This window comes from Mchenga conophoros, linkage group LG12, assembly GCF_057382185.1.
Source record: "Mchenga conophoros isolate Kocher_MC1m ecotype Shallow Benthic linkage group LG12, M_conophoros_male_GT1.1, whole genome shotgun sequence".
NCBI classification, from domain to species: domain Eukaryota; kingdom Metazoa; phylum Chordata; class Actinopteri; order Cichliformes; family Cichlidae; genus Mchenga; species Mchenga conophoros.
In genome coordinates, this window is record NC_140537.1 from 1,847,613 (window position 1) to 1,863,883 (window position 16,271).

Here is a 16,271-nt window from a genome sequence, read left to right on the forward strand (position 1 = left end):
CAGACAGAGAGAAAAGGGTTCAAATGTGGATTCTCACAATAAGTTCAATGACTTATGTTGTGTGCACAGAGTACAGCGGGGACCAATATGAATGATGCTGATCTCCCGGGTTAAATGGATCCAAGATGCCACTTTTATATCATATTTAATCTGAATATCTTATCACAGTGAAAGCAGCTGTGACCACTACACGGAGACGTTTGTTAAACACTAAATGCTTCTTTAGAATTTGATACCAGCATCTGTGTTGCATCACTTTGATCTGTTGCACAATTCAAGGCCGATTTTTCATAATGTACCAAATGTAGGAATCAGAGGAATTAGTGGATGACCCGTCTGGACTCGAGGACCTTTCTGGGGAACTGTGTCGTTTGAATACTTGCAGAGTGTGCTTTGGCTTTCTCTGGGTGACAGGATATTTTGCTTTGAAACCTTTTTGTCTTGATCAACATTCATCATGTCCTGTCTGATTTGTTACTTTGTGAGTCCATGCAGGCTTTCCTCTTAACGGTACCCATTGCACTGCCTGCAATGTTGCCTCCTGGTAGTATAATAAGGCCCTCAGTTCTGACTGCTTTCACTCTGTCTTTCTTCATCGATACAGAAGACTGACCCATTATAATGTCCTTCATGACTGACTGCAGCACAACCTCTTCAAAGATGTTTTCTACCAGGATGAAGTGGGAAAAGTCCTCGAAGATGAGCTCCTCAAAGCGTGGCAACTCCTGGTGTTTCAAAGAAGAATGAAACCAAGAACAAACAACAATGAACCAGTCACAATGCTTTTCTTTGTTACAGAAACAAAAAGCTAAATGTGCATTATTAATTTTCCAGGTTCTGGGGAAGAGAGAAGGTGATGTACTCACAGATACAAAGCAAGGGTTGAGCTGCTTTAGAATGTAGGGGATGAAGATCTGCAAGAGAGCCTCGCGGAAGAAACACTTCCTCACTGTGCTGCTGTCATAGTCAAACTTCTGAACCACAGGAAAGAAGGAAAAGGACAGCTTTACTGTGTGTGTGTGTGTGTGTGTGTGTGTGTGTGTGTGTGTGTGTGTGTGTGTGTGTGTGTGTGTGTGTGTGTGTGTGTGTGTGTGTGTGTGTGTGTGTGTGTCAGATGGCAACTATAAGCTGTAACTTCATTTTGAACAAATGCAGTATATGTGGAAAGCATTCACAACGCTATGATGTGAATGCTTTGACAGGAGCTTCCATGTGGTACAGAGGAAGGTTGTTGGCCCTTTCTTGGATGTCTGCCACTGTGATGGTTACTGGTCCCAGTTCAGGGAGGTTGCTGTGGTCTGCTCTTAGACCCAATAGGCACCGAGCACTGCCGTTATGTGTTGCGTCCTTCTCCCATATGCTCTTCCAGTATTGCTCCATCTCCAGTCTTCCTCCCCCTTGCTGAAGCATTTTTGCAGCAGAAATTGTTGACCTTCTGGATGGTTCTTCTCTCTCCACGGGGCAGCGACGGAGCTCAGAGAGACCATCAGGTTCGTGGTGACCTCCCTGACTAAGGCACTTCTACCCTGATAGCTCAACAGGCCACGAGTTCCTGCCCCAAAGTGGAGGAGTTCAAGTATCTTGGAGTCTTGTACACGAGTAATGGGTGAAGGGAGCGGGAGATCGACAGATGGATTGGTGCTGCGGCTGCACTGATGTGGATACTGTACCGGTCTGTGAAGAGAGAGCTGAGTGTAAAAGCCAAGCTCTCAATTTACCGGTCGATCTACGTCCCTACCCTCACCTATGGTCACCAGCTGTGGGTAGTGACCGAAAGAACGAGATCGCGGAAAGAAACGGCCGAAATGAGCTTCCTCCGAAGGGTGGCTGGCCTCCCCCTTAGAGATAGGGGAGTTCAGCCATCCAGGAGGGGCTCAGAGTAGAGCCGCTGCTCCTCCACATCGAAGGGAGCCAGCTGAGGTGGTTCAGTCATCTGACAAGGATGGATCCTGGGTGAGGTGTTCTGGGCCCGGCCCAGGATAAGCAGAGGAAGATGGATGGATTAATATGCTCACACTCTATATGGATGTTGTAAAGTGGAGCAAATCCAACCACCAACCTTCAAATCTACCACCCCAGTCCTCCTCTTCCATGTGTTTCTGGTTTAGGAGAAAATGGTGATCTAACAGGTTTTTACTGATCACGTGTTTTACCTTGATAACTCTGTCCTGGCAGCGCTGGATAGTCTTACAGAGATCCTCACCGCCCTGAGACTCCAGACTCTGGTGAAGGATCTGCTCAAATGTATAAACAGCATTGTCCATTTGCTGTAAACAGACACAGATGGGGACACTATCACGAGTGCATTCAAATGTATCAGTATATTTTATAATAGCTTGACTTTGACAATTATCACATAAATATGATATGAAAGAAGATCTATTAACTGATCCAAAACTTGATGCTCCATGATGTGCCTCCACCTAGTCATACTTCCCCTTCTAAGCAAATACACTTTCATTCAGAAGTGCTGCCTTCCTGCAGTCCTGTTGTGTTCATGGTACTCAATTCCTCTGCAAACTGAGCAGCAACTATTCAAGTTTAATTTATTCTTACAACACTGAGAGTAGAGAGATGCTCACACAAAATTAAAGCAGACATAAGCAGTGTAACGGTGACCTCAGAAAAGGAGGCAGGAAATGTTTCGAGTTCAAACACGGACAGTGAGACTAACAAACCACAAAGTATTTCATATTCAATAATAACTCAACTATTCTCTTTAGAAATAAAACTTTCTGATCTCATCCTGACAAATTTACAGCAATCAGTGAACATCTCAATTCTAAGAGATGAAGGCGACAACATAATGTACTTTGTATGTGATTTAATACACAGGAATGGAGGATATTTGCATAAGAGATGTTTAAATCCAGACGGGAGCATTTCTTTGTGGTGTTTTATGTTTTAGTGTCTGCTAGTGTTCTAAGCTTCTTCAGAGCACACATCAGTGATTCTAATGCATTCGCCTTTTCATGGAAGTCAGCTGATATGAGTTAGTGTGTTACTTGTTTCTCGAGTCATTGTTTTCCTTCCAACTGCATTCTGTTCTGGGTTAGTGAAGGTGAATCATTTGTTTCACTATATTCATTTTGATTTACGTTGCCTGTATTTGTTACACATTCAGGGATCTGAGAACGGTCAAGTTCCTAATACAGCGGGGAGTTTGTTTTTCAAAGTGTGTGATGTTTATTTACCAGTAAGTGCTGATTGTAACCTCCTCCCTCTCCTCCGTTTATATCGTTTGTAACGTGTTGTTTCATTAGAAAATGTAATAAAATGAAATTTTCAACAAATAAAATGCAGATCTTTAAAAATACATTTGATCAGAAAACCATTCGTACAGTAAATTACGATTGTAATCAATACATCACTTAGACCTCCAGCAATATGTTAAAGCTGCACTGCTTTGAAAAGCCAGCTGCCAGTAAGCGATCATCACCTCTCTCATGAGGATCTGGACCCTCTGGATGAACACCGAGGGGCTCGAGATGTCAAATCTCTGATCCAGACCTTCCAGACTCAGCTGCATCACCTTTTCATAGCAGCTGCACATCTTCACTGGATGGAAGGCAAGCATTGAGATCTTCTCCATGTGCTGAGGAAGAGGAATAGATTACAAGCACTGAATGTCACTAAATGTTTCTGAGTTCAATGGAGGCAGAGGGAGTATCTCCTTTACTGAATTCCCCTCTCTAGGAGGACCTCCTCTACGTGCTCACCTGTGCCACCATCTCCTTAGTGCCCTCATTCAGGACGTTTTTGCTCATGTCCACCAGCTCTCGGAAGAAAACCTCGCGGACCTCGAAGAACCCTCGGCTGGTGGGCTCCAGCAGGGCCTCTAGGATGGAGCTGATGTAGGGCTGAATGCTCACCTTCAGCAGCTTCTCTGCTTTAGGAAGAACCACGGCTGCAAAACAAGAGAGAAAAGCAGGCTTGCAGTTTCAGGCAGACGTCTGGGATCGTTATGTCAAATTAGAAATGTGACAACCTGTAAATAAAGCCTCCAGTTGTTCAGTTATACATCAGTAATTTGTCTGCTAGCAGTGCATCTACCTTCCTGTGTGTCACCTAAACAGAGTAACTAACACCTCCACTCACAAGCTTCTATCAGTCACTTCAGTACGTACAGAACGTGGGGAGAAGGCATTTTCTTACAATGCTGAACTGAAGGGTTTTAAACAAATCCTAAGGACAACGGAGGAAGCATCAGGGCTGCTCCTGTTCATGTTTTATTGTTACTGTCTTTTATTTTATTTTTTTTCCAGTTAATTAGTTGTTATATGAATTATAATGACTACAGTATGTTTATCAAGCTGTAGTTTTGTGAGGATATTTAAAACAGGTTGCTGCTCAAAATGAGACTGTCTCAATGAGGTTTACCTACATAAATAAAGGTGAAATAAAATAAATAAATTTAAAAGAGTTAATCCAAAATGCTGCAGCAAGAGTCCTGACAGGGACTAGAAAGAGAGAGCAGATTTCTCCTGTTTTGGCTTCCTGTTAAATCCAGGATTCAAAATCCTGCTCCTCACATACAAGGTCTTAAATAATCAGGCCCCATCTTATCTTAATGACCTTGTAGTACCATATCACCCTATTAGAGCACTTCGCTCTCGCTCTGCAGGCCTACTTGTTGTTCCTAGAGTATTTAAAAGTAGAATGGGAGGCAGAGCCTTCAGTTTTCAGGCCCCTCTTCTGTGGAACCAGCTTCCAGTTTGGTTTCGGGAGACAGACACTATCTCTACTTTTAAGATCAGGCTTCAAACTTTCCTTTTTGCTAAAGCATATAGTTAGGGCTGGACCAGGTGACCCTGAATCCTCCCTTAGTTATGCTGCAATAGACGTAGGCTGCCGGGGATTCCCATGATGCATTGAGTTTTTCCTTTCCAGTCACCTTTCTCACTCACTATGTGTTAACAGACCTCTCTGCATTGAATCATATCTGTTATTAATCTCTGTCTCTCTTCCACAGCATGTCTTTATCCTGTCTTCCTTCTCTCACCCCAACCAATCACAGCAGATGGCCCCGCCCCTTCCTGAGCCTGGTTCTGCTGGAGGTTTCTTCCTGTTAAAAGGGAGTTTTTCCTTCCCACTGTCGCAAAAGTGCTTGTCCATAGGTTTTGTCTGATTGTTGAGGTGAATGTTGTGATTTGGAGATATTAAAAATAAAGCTGAATTAAACTGAGTTAATTGGCTGGAAACAAGTAGAAGCACACGTAGATTAGATTAGTTAATTTATGTTGCATGTAGCACCTTGGTTCCTGGAGGAACGTTGTTTCGCCTCACTGTGTACTGTTAAACTGTATATGGTTGAAGTGACAATAAAGCCAACTTGACTTGAGATATCATACAATTTAAAAAGTTACCCTTCAGTAACTTTGTTTGGTTTAATGTCTCCTATCTGCAGCTGAAACTTTCTGAAACTGTCTCCCTGCTTTCCACAGGTCGACAGTGATGTTAAAATATCAAACTGTGAGATATTGCTATATTTTTATTATCTTTTCTTTTTTTTTAAACCAAGACAATGTAACATCTACATATCTCCATCCATCTCCACACACACGTTATGTATTTTTACAAATATGTAACAGTAAGTTAGTTGCTGATTTGGCCTTTTTGTTAGTTTGTCTGGTTTCCTTGTGCTTGCTGGACGTCTCTCTGGCTACTCTCTCTCTCACAGCTACATTTAGAACCAATCATCTAACTGCATGGATGATTGGCATCATCATTCCTTTGTTCCTTTGTTCCAAAGCAGGTAAACTATAGGTTTCATAGGTTTATACACAAGCATTCTCACTGATACTCTTGCCATGGTGCAGTTTTAGAAACAAGCAATAAACGTTCCTATTAAGATATGAATCCACTTTTACAGCTAAAACTGAACCCACAGTAAGAATTTTAAGCCCTGTAGATATTTAGAACAACACTGCTTTAACATTTACAGTTATTATTACGACTTCTACTTCCATGAGTATTCTATCGATGACGGGCTTGTAACTAACCAAAGATGAAAAATGCTCTGAGAAATGTGCTGCTAGTATCTGAATGAGGAGAAGTGTTGCTCTTATCCAACCTCTGATCTTGTTGGTCACGTGTTCCTTGGATGTGATGATCTGGTCCACGTCTGTTCGTATGGAGGCCTCTAAAGAAGAGCGGTTAGCCTCACACTTCTGCAACACTGCTTCATACTGCGTCTGGCACTGCGCCTGCACCAGGCTGTACACAGCATCACTGATCTACAAACACAAAACACACAGCTGATGTTGCCAAACTCACACCTGTGCAGTACATCGTCTGTTTAAGTGTCACATAGTAGCCTAAATGGTTTGGAAAATGCATGCAGTGAATATATTTGTATATCTGCGTAACAGACTATTGAGTTTACAGGTGAATTTGCAAGCAGTTGGGCTGTACCTGCTGGAGAGGTCCTGTGGAACTACAGACCTTTGAAGAAATGTAGATCAGCTTTTTTTCTGTTGCACTCACATTACTAAAATAAGCTCCAAGCTTATACATACACTACCAGTCACAAGTTAGAACACCCTAATCTTTCCAGTTATTTACTGCAATTCAAGTCATTCAGTCCAATGAACAGCTTGAAATGGTACAAAGGTGAGGGTGAACTGCCAGAGGATAAACAAAGGTGCAGTTACTCAAAACTGAAAAATAATGTACATTTCAGAATCATACAAAAAGCCTTTTTCAGGGACAACAAGGGTTAACAGGTTAAATCTGTTCTGCAGCAATGCAGGTTGATCAAGCCTTGGAAGCTGCTGCTACTAATTCCTGCAGCTGTTCCAACTTTCTGGATTACTCCCCCCTCTGCCTGCATAGAAGCAGTGCTGAACACACCGTGGTGCCATACGCTCGTCAGCTGCGGCAAGAAAGCCTTTGATAAGATGTCAGAATAAGACAAACAGGTCTGTCTGGGCCATGAAACATCAACACTGGACTACTGAAGACTGGACGAAGGTAAGATGGACTAATGAATCAAAGCTTGAAATCTTGGGCTCATCACGCAGGATCTTTGTGCGCTGTCGAGTAGGTGAAAGGACGGATCCACAGTGTGAGGCATCAACTGTCAAACATGGAGCAGGAAGTGTGATGGGCTGTTTGCTGGATCCAGGGTCGGTGACTCGTACAGAGTGAGAGGCTCCCTGAACCAAAACAGCTACCACAGCACTCCATGCAGGACCCTCTGGTGTGCAGTTGGTCAGGGGTTCATCCTACAGCAGGATAACGACCCAAACGTAAGTCCAAGCTGTGCCAGAACTACCTCAGGAACAAAGAACAAGATGGTGAGCTTGGAAACATGGAGTGTGCAGCACAGTCTGCAGACTTAAAGCCCATCCAGCTGGTTTGAACTGGACAGAAGAGGGAAAGCAAAGCAGCGACAAGGTCCACATTCATGGGGAATATTTGATTTCTATTGTAGAATGACTGGCACAGGTTTGTTCAGCTGCTCTATCTGCCAAAGGTGCTACTTTGGTGAGTCAAAGGTTAGAATACATTTTAGTCTATAAACTGATTCAATGATTTCTTTTTTTAACTCCACGTGCTTATTTGTACTACGCTATTGTTTATTTCAGAGTGCAATCAGACAATCAACTGCATAACTTTCAATGACAAACTGGACAAATTGGGGTGTTCTAAAACTTTTGACTGGTAGTGTACATCTGAATGAATCACAACACCTTTGTCATTAAAGTTCCTGTTATTCTGGCAAAATAGCACCATGTTTGAAACAAAAGTGCTAAAAAGACCCTGAAAAGTTCCAGAAGAACAAGGAGCATTTCAAACAGGTGATGTCAACATTTACAAGTCCCCCAATCACTGGTGCAGTATCCACCAAACTTACAGGTTAACACTTATTTTGCTAAAGACTGAGTCTAATAATCCCAGAGTAGTTCCTCACCAGTATCCAGTTCCTTTGTCTCTCATGGAGTTTGCCTTTGAGGCGGGGGGAGATGAGGTCTCTCAGCTCCGAGAGGAGGCCCTCCATCACCAGGTTAGACAAGATCTACAAGGAAAACGATTCCCACATACAAATAAGAGGACCACGAGCGCTCTGCATTTTTACAGTCGCTCGTGTGATCGTCATGGTAACCTCTCTCTGTACGTTTTCCATGTTGCCACATGTAAGGAAGCAGAACATAACAGAGGGACTCACACAGGCCATGTGAGATGAACTACAGCGCGTGCAATTAAGTTTTCTTCCACAGAAGACAACGTAAGGTGGTTATGCTTCCATCAAACCAAGTCTGTTATCACATAATTAATAATATTACATTTTATTTGTGGGCGCCTTTTTAAAGCATAATCAGACAAACAGAATGATTTAAAAACACAGCATTAGACAATAACTTAATTTAAATGACATAAATGTGATTTGGGTTTGAAGAAGCATCTAGAAAAACCTGTTCAGCACTGAAGCATGCACAGCAGGGCCTGACTACGATGCAACATGTGCATAAAGCATTTAATCTTCTGACCATCAGAGGTGTTTGGTGAAAACTTTGAATAACCTCGTGTTGCAATTCAATGAAAAATCAGGTTGAGGGAGGACATCAAGTTTACATTTCATGACACAGCATCTGATTCATCCCAGCTTCCAACCCCCCCCCCAAAGTCCGATTGAGGCCACAGAAGAACATTTCTGCCAACGCTACCTGTGACGGTGCACCACACATCATTTCCCAGGTGCCATACTGGCCTTGAGCTTGACGGTAGAGTCGCACTGCATTAGTGAAGGCTGGTGTCTGAACTTTTTTCTCATCTGACAAACCTGGAATTGAAGAAGCAGCCGTCAGTGAACTTTTAACTGATAACTGCAGGTCTTCTATCAGAGAAATGATGAAGGTAAAGCAGGAGGGAAAGCAGGGCTGATGACAGAATGCAGCATCGTGAGATTAAGGAGACTCTTTTAAATAATGGAGTTTTCTCTCCTTCAGATGGTACCAGGCGATTTCAAACAAGAACAAAAGTGGAACAAATCTGTTTCACCACAATTAATTAGACTTTTTATACTTTGATCATCAATCACACAACTCCTACAATGATCCACGCTTCATTTGAATGTAAATATAAACTAATGGATGGATAAATTACAGTTAACTGTTTTTAGTTGTTCGCCTCCACCAACCAATCAAGCTGCAGTTTAAACACATAACACACAAACAGTGTCATCATTTTATCCTGCTGAAGAAAACACTGCGAGCTGGTGAATGAACAGATGACTTATTAAACTGGGGGTCGGTCGGGTGCAGGAGCCCAGATGACTTTTTACAATGAATGAATTTTGTTGGCTTCATATTCAGTGTTTTACACGAGAAATGTGAGTAAAAATGATCAGATTTCATAACTGTGTCTGAACAACATCTAGGATATATCTGCAAGTTAGTTTTACTACATAATTAAAACTAATGTATGTACCTTGGTAAGGTAATTGTTTTGCCATGTAATTATAGGTTAGTTGTGTAAGGACACTGCTCAGCTTTTAATTTGTATCAGAGGGATTCATTTTTAATTTTAAGATAACAGGAGTTTTTGGCCATGCAATCCATAAAGAGGAAAACGTGGGGAGAGGGCTTGTATGACACGCGGCAGAGGTCATCAAGAGGTACAAGCTACCTCGGAGTACACTCGTCAGGCCACCACAGATGGATCGCCAAATCTGACTGGAACAAAAGTCGGGCTGCTCAGAAGAATCCAGGGCAGGTTGAAAGAGGACAACCCTGAGCAGAGGTTGGTTTTTTACACTGCATAATCCACCAGGAAGCCCTGTGCAAGTCTGTGCTGCACCTCGATCACGCAGTGAAGCCAGTTGTAAAATGCACTTTAGAGTGAGGGGACCAAGCATCCAGATGATGTCACAGAGGATGCTGGTGTTGTTTGGCTCCACGTATGTGTGTGAACAGACAAAGCAGCACCCACAGATCCCAGCTGAGTGATGAACACCTCAGATCTGTTCTTGCCACAAAAAAAACTAACCGGAGATTCTGATTCACTGACAAAAAAGTGTCATCTTAATGTTTATGTTTGATATGCATGCATCTGGTGCTGGCCCGTCACATTTTAAAAGTCAATGTGGCCTCTGAGCCACCCCTGCTCTAAACTCAGATGAAACACAGGTTCTTGTACTTGGCCTTCAAAATTGTAGAAATGCAGCATCTATCCAGATTCTCACTCTGCATGGTCTTACTTTGGCCTCCAGTGAGACTGAGGGTTCGTGGAGTCATGTTTGCCCTTCAGTCTGCATATCTGTCTCTAAAGTTAGAAATATCCTGTCTCAGAGTGACGCTGAAAAACTAGTTCATGCATTCATTACTTCCAGGCTGCACGACTGTGATTCATTATTATCAGGAAGTCCAAAAAACTCCCTGAAAAGCCTTCAGTTGATCCAAAATGCTGCAGCCAGAGTCCTGACAGGGACTAGAAAGAGAGAGCAGATTATTCTGAAAAGACAAAACAAAACAAAAACCTTATCATAGAAGTGTATTATCCCAGCAGAGCCCTGTACTGTCAGGCTGCTGGTTTACTTGTGGCACCTATGGTGCTTAAAAGTGCAAAGAGAGGCAGAGCCTTCAGCTTCCTCAGACTCAGGAGACAGACACCCCCTGCTGTGATTGCTGTTAAACGTTTGTCCTTCCCAGAGTGCAGATCCAATCGTGCTGTTGTATTGTAGTCTTGACCTTACAATATAAACTGCCTTCAGGCAACTGTTGTAGTGATTTGGCACTGTTATTTATTTATAAATAAAATGTCAAAAAATTACAGACAAAAGCAAAAATGTTCTGAATCACATTTAGTGTTAAATTATCTCAGGATATTTGTTTTAGTTTCACTTCTGATGGTTGTAAGCACGACGTCAATTAGATGTGCATAAAAACGAGTGTGTGTGTGTGTGTGTGTGTGTGTGTGTGTGTGTGTGTGTGTGTGTGTGAGACAGTACGAGGACTAAACTGTGTCACAGGGTATTTAATGAAAACAACTTCATTTCGTTCACTGTAGTCAGACTATCTGGGACTTTATGGCCCGTATGTAGTTACTGCTATAGCTCCGGTCAGGAGCTGACATCTTTATTGGCAAGTCTCAATCACAGCAACAGACTTAAGAGTCAGTAAAGCAGAGAAGGAAAAGAGAGCAGGAGCACAGAAGACAGAAAAGCAACGTGCAGATCTAGTTTTTGTTTACAGCACAGAGAAGAATGAAACTGAAAGTAGCAGCTCTTCGTTTGCAGCCTGTCTAACGTGTGCCTTCCTCCTGCTTTGCATAGATTCCTCTAGTTTGTTATTCATTCTCTCTGTCCTACTATTATAGTTTTACACCACGCACAGCTGGTGTGGAGCACCCACCATTTCGTTGTACACGCACAATGACAATAAAGGGTTATTCTATCATTACATTAGCATGACTCACCATTGTTGGAGTGTCTGACACAGTCTTGGAGTACCATATACCACTTCTGCTGCTCTTTCTCTGTCGTCACACAGAAATAGTAGTGGCGGGCATAAGGGTGCCACATTATCAGAGGGTACGGAGTGGCACACTTTAGAAAGGGGGAACTTCCCACCTTGGCTTTAACACCTAAAAATAAAACCGTTGCATTAATAATACACTGAAAACCTCACTGAAGTTTCTCTGTAGAGTTAAAGGGTAACAAAAAGACTTCATGTTGTCCGTGCTCACTGATGGTGTGCAAACATTTCTGATTTTGCAGTCAACATTTCCTTTTCTTGAGTACAGCAACATTCAGAAACACCGTGGCTGCCAGTGCAACCCCCCAGCCTCCAAGAAGACACATCTGCAGTTTCAGTGTTAAACTCCTGCATCCTCGCTCTCCAGTTTCCTCATTAACAAATTTGCGTGTGCTTTACCCCATCAGCCTTTTACAGCTAAGACAATGGCAGCTCTCAACTAACAGCTAAGAGAAATGTTGGTCTGCTTCACCACAGAGAGAGCTCAGTGCCTTCAGCAACAACATTCAACCAGTAAGGCTGAAGTCCTGGAACCTGTTGTTGGATGCACACTATCCACCCCAGCTTCACCCCGCTGTGGTCTTTACTGAACAACAGGGGTCAGGATCGGGCAGCTTATATCTACCATAGAGGCAGGGTACACCCTGGACAGGGCTCTCACAGTCACACGTTCACAGTGACCAGTTAAGCTGACCCCACTGACTGCATGTCTTAAGTTGCCACAATAAATCATTGCATTTGATGAACTGAGTTTCCTGTTGATTCGAGTTTTCCCCTTCCTACTGTAATAAGTACACTCTCCTTACCTACCCGCTCCTCACCTGGCAAGCTGTTGCTGATCAGATTCAGGTATTGCTCCATAGATGTCAGGACTTTATACCCGGCACAGCTGATGGTTCCTTTGGGATGGAGGAGTCTGTCATGGCACTGTGGTGAAGCCAAGGAAGAACAGAGTCGATGTATTAGACAGTGAGTAAAACTTGCTCATGTACAGAGAACACTGCACCCGTCTCACCGCCTTGCTGTCATAGTACTTGACGTCATGGGAGTCTGGGATGGAAAGGAAGTGGTTCCTCCATTTCTTGTTTTCCTCCAAGTACTGGAAGAGGGAGCCTGAAAAAATGGCCTTGTTCTCCAGAGGAATCTGTGACACCGAAACCGAAGAGAAACCTTTGAGTCATTAAAGTCTCTCTCTGTCCATTCAGAGCCAAGAGGACTCACTATGGTCATAATCCAAATGATTAACAGACATAGCTCGCTAATCTGTGAGCAGCATCGGTGTGACACTCAAAACAATGAGCCACGTGGGACATCCTTACTGCAACGATCACTCGCTGGTGTTTGGAATAAAAGCAGAGCTTTCAGAGAGGATTTTGTACCTTGCGGTGAAGCAGCTGAGGTTGCAGGGTTCCTCCTCCCTCTACGTCAAAGCGAACTTTGTTGAACAGAGCTACCGCGTACTGCTGCTCATACAAACGCCCAAACTCAGCAATCACCTTTCCGGTCCGAGCTGCAAACACAAACACACACACACACACGATACAATTAAATCTGCGCAAATGTTTCATGATGAAAGAAAAGAAAAAACCTGAATTTGGGTTACAAAACAAATTAAAAGGGCCTGTCTTTCTTTACAAGCTCTACTGTTAACAACGACACTTATTTCTCTTTGGTTCTTATTTACAGCAAAGCAGTTTACCAAATTATCATAATCTAACCAGAAGCTCAGGATTAAAATGACATTTTCTTTAAAAATGACCAACATCTAAAGAAAATGAAATGACAAAGAGGCCTGTCTTATCGCACACAGCCTGGATCTTACTGCTCAGTCTAATGTCTTGGCCCCGGCCCACAGACAGTGGAACCATTCCTGTCTTCCTTCTGGACCTTGTTAGTTTCTTCAGGCCGAGTTGTTCCTGCGTTCTTGCCTTACTGGTGCTGCCTTCTTTAAAAACAGTCACAGCTTTCTCTCCAGCTAACCTTGTTTCCTTATATAGAGAAATTGGGGCGTGGCAGTATGCAGATAGACTACAAGATGTAAGCACAAGCCTGTGGATTTGGAGGCAAACTGACTAACATGTGCACAGTGGTAAGAACAAACTGGCCGACATGCACGTGTCATGAGTCTAACGGTGAAATTGATTTTTTTTTTTGCACATGATGAGAACATCTCCACACACACAGGTAAATGAAGCCCACGCTTCTGTTGTATGATCAGTCACACAGATGGTCTCACTGTCAGGTTCAAACAAAGCGGCCTGAGGCTGAATTAAACTCATCCTCTGGCCTTTATTACTGGAACAGGAATTCAGCCCGCTGAAGGCGACTGGCCTCCTTTTATACTCGACCTGCCTCAGGTGAGCATCTGGAACGGCCAAAAACAAAACGTCTGAAGAAAGCAGCACCAAACCAAAGAAGAAACTTTTACATGTATACAAACTCTTTCAGATAATAAATAATTATTCACATACTATATGTATTCATTCACCTCTCATTCTGCCATCCATCCGTCCCAGCCACCACCCCAACTCCCACCCACAAGCCTGAATCACCGTCCCCACCTGGGTGGGGGCAGATAAACTGGGCTGGACCAGTGTGAATGGCTAAACATCTGAATTTTGGGGTGTCCAACTCATTTTACACACACATGCGGCCCAGATTCCAGTCTCACGTTAAAACTGTGCAGCGTCTTCACCGCTGCTGCCTTTCTGTTTGAAACTGGGGGCTGTGTGGGCTTAACGCCGTCACCTTTTATTCAGATGCTGCTTGTATTGCAGGTCTGTTTTCAGTGGATGCAACACTCTGGTCTAACATATCGGCACGCTGCAAAGCTGTGCATTAAAGGAAGCATAGAAGTAAACACTGCGTCAAGACTTTTTTATTATTGAATTATTCAAAATTCTCAATGTATTGCAGCCCTAGAAGGGTTAACACAAACCATTTATACCCTGGAGTGGTTAGGAGTCATAGCTAATGTCACAATGCAGAGCAGCCAAGAGGCTTTGACTGTTGGCATTATATGAATAACATTGAATTTAAGTAACATATTGAAGTTGTAGCTGCAGTCAAAACTGCAACGGTTCCTGTAAACATCTGTGTCACTGTTTTTCACATAAACTATGAATATCAATGACTGCGGCGGCGGCTGGACACAGATACTGCAGGAGTTACAGATGACATGGCTGAATTAGTCCCAGATGAATGGACCACCAGCACCAACGTCATGTCATGCAAGACACGACAATCCTATCACGATTGAAGAGAGTACCTCTGACAAGGAAAATGATTTACTGCCTGTAAATAATGAGAGCACTGCTTTACACTGGTGTGCATAAATAAGCTCATCACTGTACACTGACAGTGATGAGCTCCCATCAACACCAGAAAGACACACGCAGGACGCCAGCGATGACCAAACCTAAAACGACTAATGCCACATCCTTATCTTAAACGCATTTACAAAGTCACTCGTTGTTTGGATTTCTCTAACAAAGCTGGACAGTATTTTTCTGTCTACGTCTTCATTGTGTGATAAATACAAAGAAAGGGAGGAACCGTCGGCCACCTTTTCTGGTCCTGCTCTCGCGAGTTTCTGGGAAGAAATATTTAATATATAAAACCTGATCTATGACGGCATACTTGCAGTGCTGGGCACATTCAGATAGCGTTAATGTTCTGACTCAGTGAAATCATTAATGACTTGGAGATCTGCAGAGAGGAGTGGGACAAAATCCACCCTGAGATGTGTGCAAAACTTTTGGCCAACTACAAGACAAGTCTGACCTCTGGTATTGGCAAAACCTATGTTGGCACCTAGTACTAAAGCACGTATTCAAAGGGGTCAAATACTTATTTCCTTCATTAAAATGCAAATTAATGTGTAAATTGAAGTGCGTTTTTTGTTATGGTTCCGTCTCTCACGGTTCAAATAAACCCACCATTGAAACTATGAACTGAACATTTCTTTGTTATTGGGCAAACTTGCAGAATCAGCAGGGGCTCAAGGAATTTGAACCGTATAACTTTCCTCAAGGTTTAGAAGTGCGAATACGGGAATTTTGAATAAACTTTCACGAGGCACATTTGTAAACTTGGACACTCTTGTTTGATGAGAACGCCTGGTTGGCAATCTCTGACCCAACTTATTCCAAAGGTTTTCTACTGGGTTAAGAATCCACACCAAAGTCACTCACTCATGTCGTCATGGAGTTTGTGCAGCAGCGCACAGCCATGTTGGAACAGAAAGGGCCCATCATCAAACTAGTTCCACTGGGAGCATGAAATTGTTTAAAATGTTTTGCTATGCTGAAGCGATACAAGTTCCTTTCAGTGAAACTAAGTAGCAACTCCTCACAAACAGCCCCCCTCCAAACGTTACACTTGGCACAGTGCAGTTAGACAAGTACTGTTCCCCCGGCAACCGCTAAACCTAGACTCGTCCATCAAGTTGCCAGACGGAGAAGTTAGACTCCTCACTCCAGAGAAATGTTGCCACTGCTCCAGAGTCCAGTGGAAGCTGCTTTACAATTTGGATGAAGCTCATAGGCCAAAGTTGGCGACCTCCACGCAGCAGATTTAGAGTGTAAAGACCCTTTAATGTTACACAGAAAGCCCCAGAAAACACAAGCAGCAAGTACTTGGAGACGATTAACAATGAATGATCATCTCGCTCCCCCCTTAAAAAACCAAAAACAAACAGTTTTGCATTTCATTGTTTTCTATGTTCTTTATAGATTTTTATTTTAAATCACATTTTACAAAGTTTCTGTTCTGGTATCATAGAGATCCTTTTCT

General features: G+C 43.0%; 1 protein-coding gene across 1 annotated transcript in view; it reads right to left on the reverse strand.

Moving 5' to 3' along the window:
- The window catches only part of niban2b (niban apoptosis regulator 2b), a 29,568-nt gene that overhangs the window by 1,941 nt on the left and 11,356 nt on the right, over window positions 1-16,271 (reverse strand). Inside the window, exons 2-13 of the mRNA XM_085293261.1 lie at window positions 12,857-12,987; window positions 12,493-12,621; window positions 12,299-12,404; window positions 11,419-11,586; window positions 8,670-8,785; window positions 7,916-8,020; window positions 6,074-6,236; window positions 3,720-3,907; window positions 3,440-3,595; window positions 2,154-2,267; window positions 867-974; window positions 614-725 (exon numbers count right to left, since the gene is read on the reverse strand). Of these exons, the coding sequence (XP_085149387.1) occupies window positions 614-725; window positions 867-974; window positions 2,154-2,267; window positions 3,440-3,595; window positions 3,720-3,907; window positions 6,074-6,236; window positions 7,916-8,020; window positions 8,670-8,785; window positions 11,419-11,586; window positions 12,299-12,404; window positions 12,493-12,621; window positions 12,857-12,987 (1,596 nt within the window). The remainder of the gene's footprint in view (window positions 1-613; window positions 726-866; window positions 975-2,153; window positions 2,268-3,439; window positions 3,596-3,719; window positions 3,908-6,073; window positions 6,237-7,915; window positions 8,021-8,669; window positions 8,786-11,418; window positions 11,587-12,298; window positions 12,405-12,492; window positions 12,622-12,856; window positions 12,988-16,271) is intronic.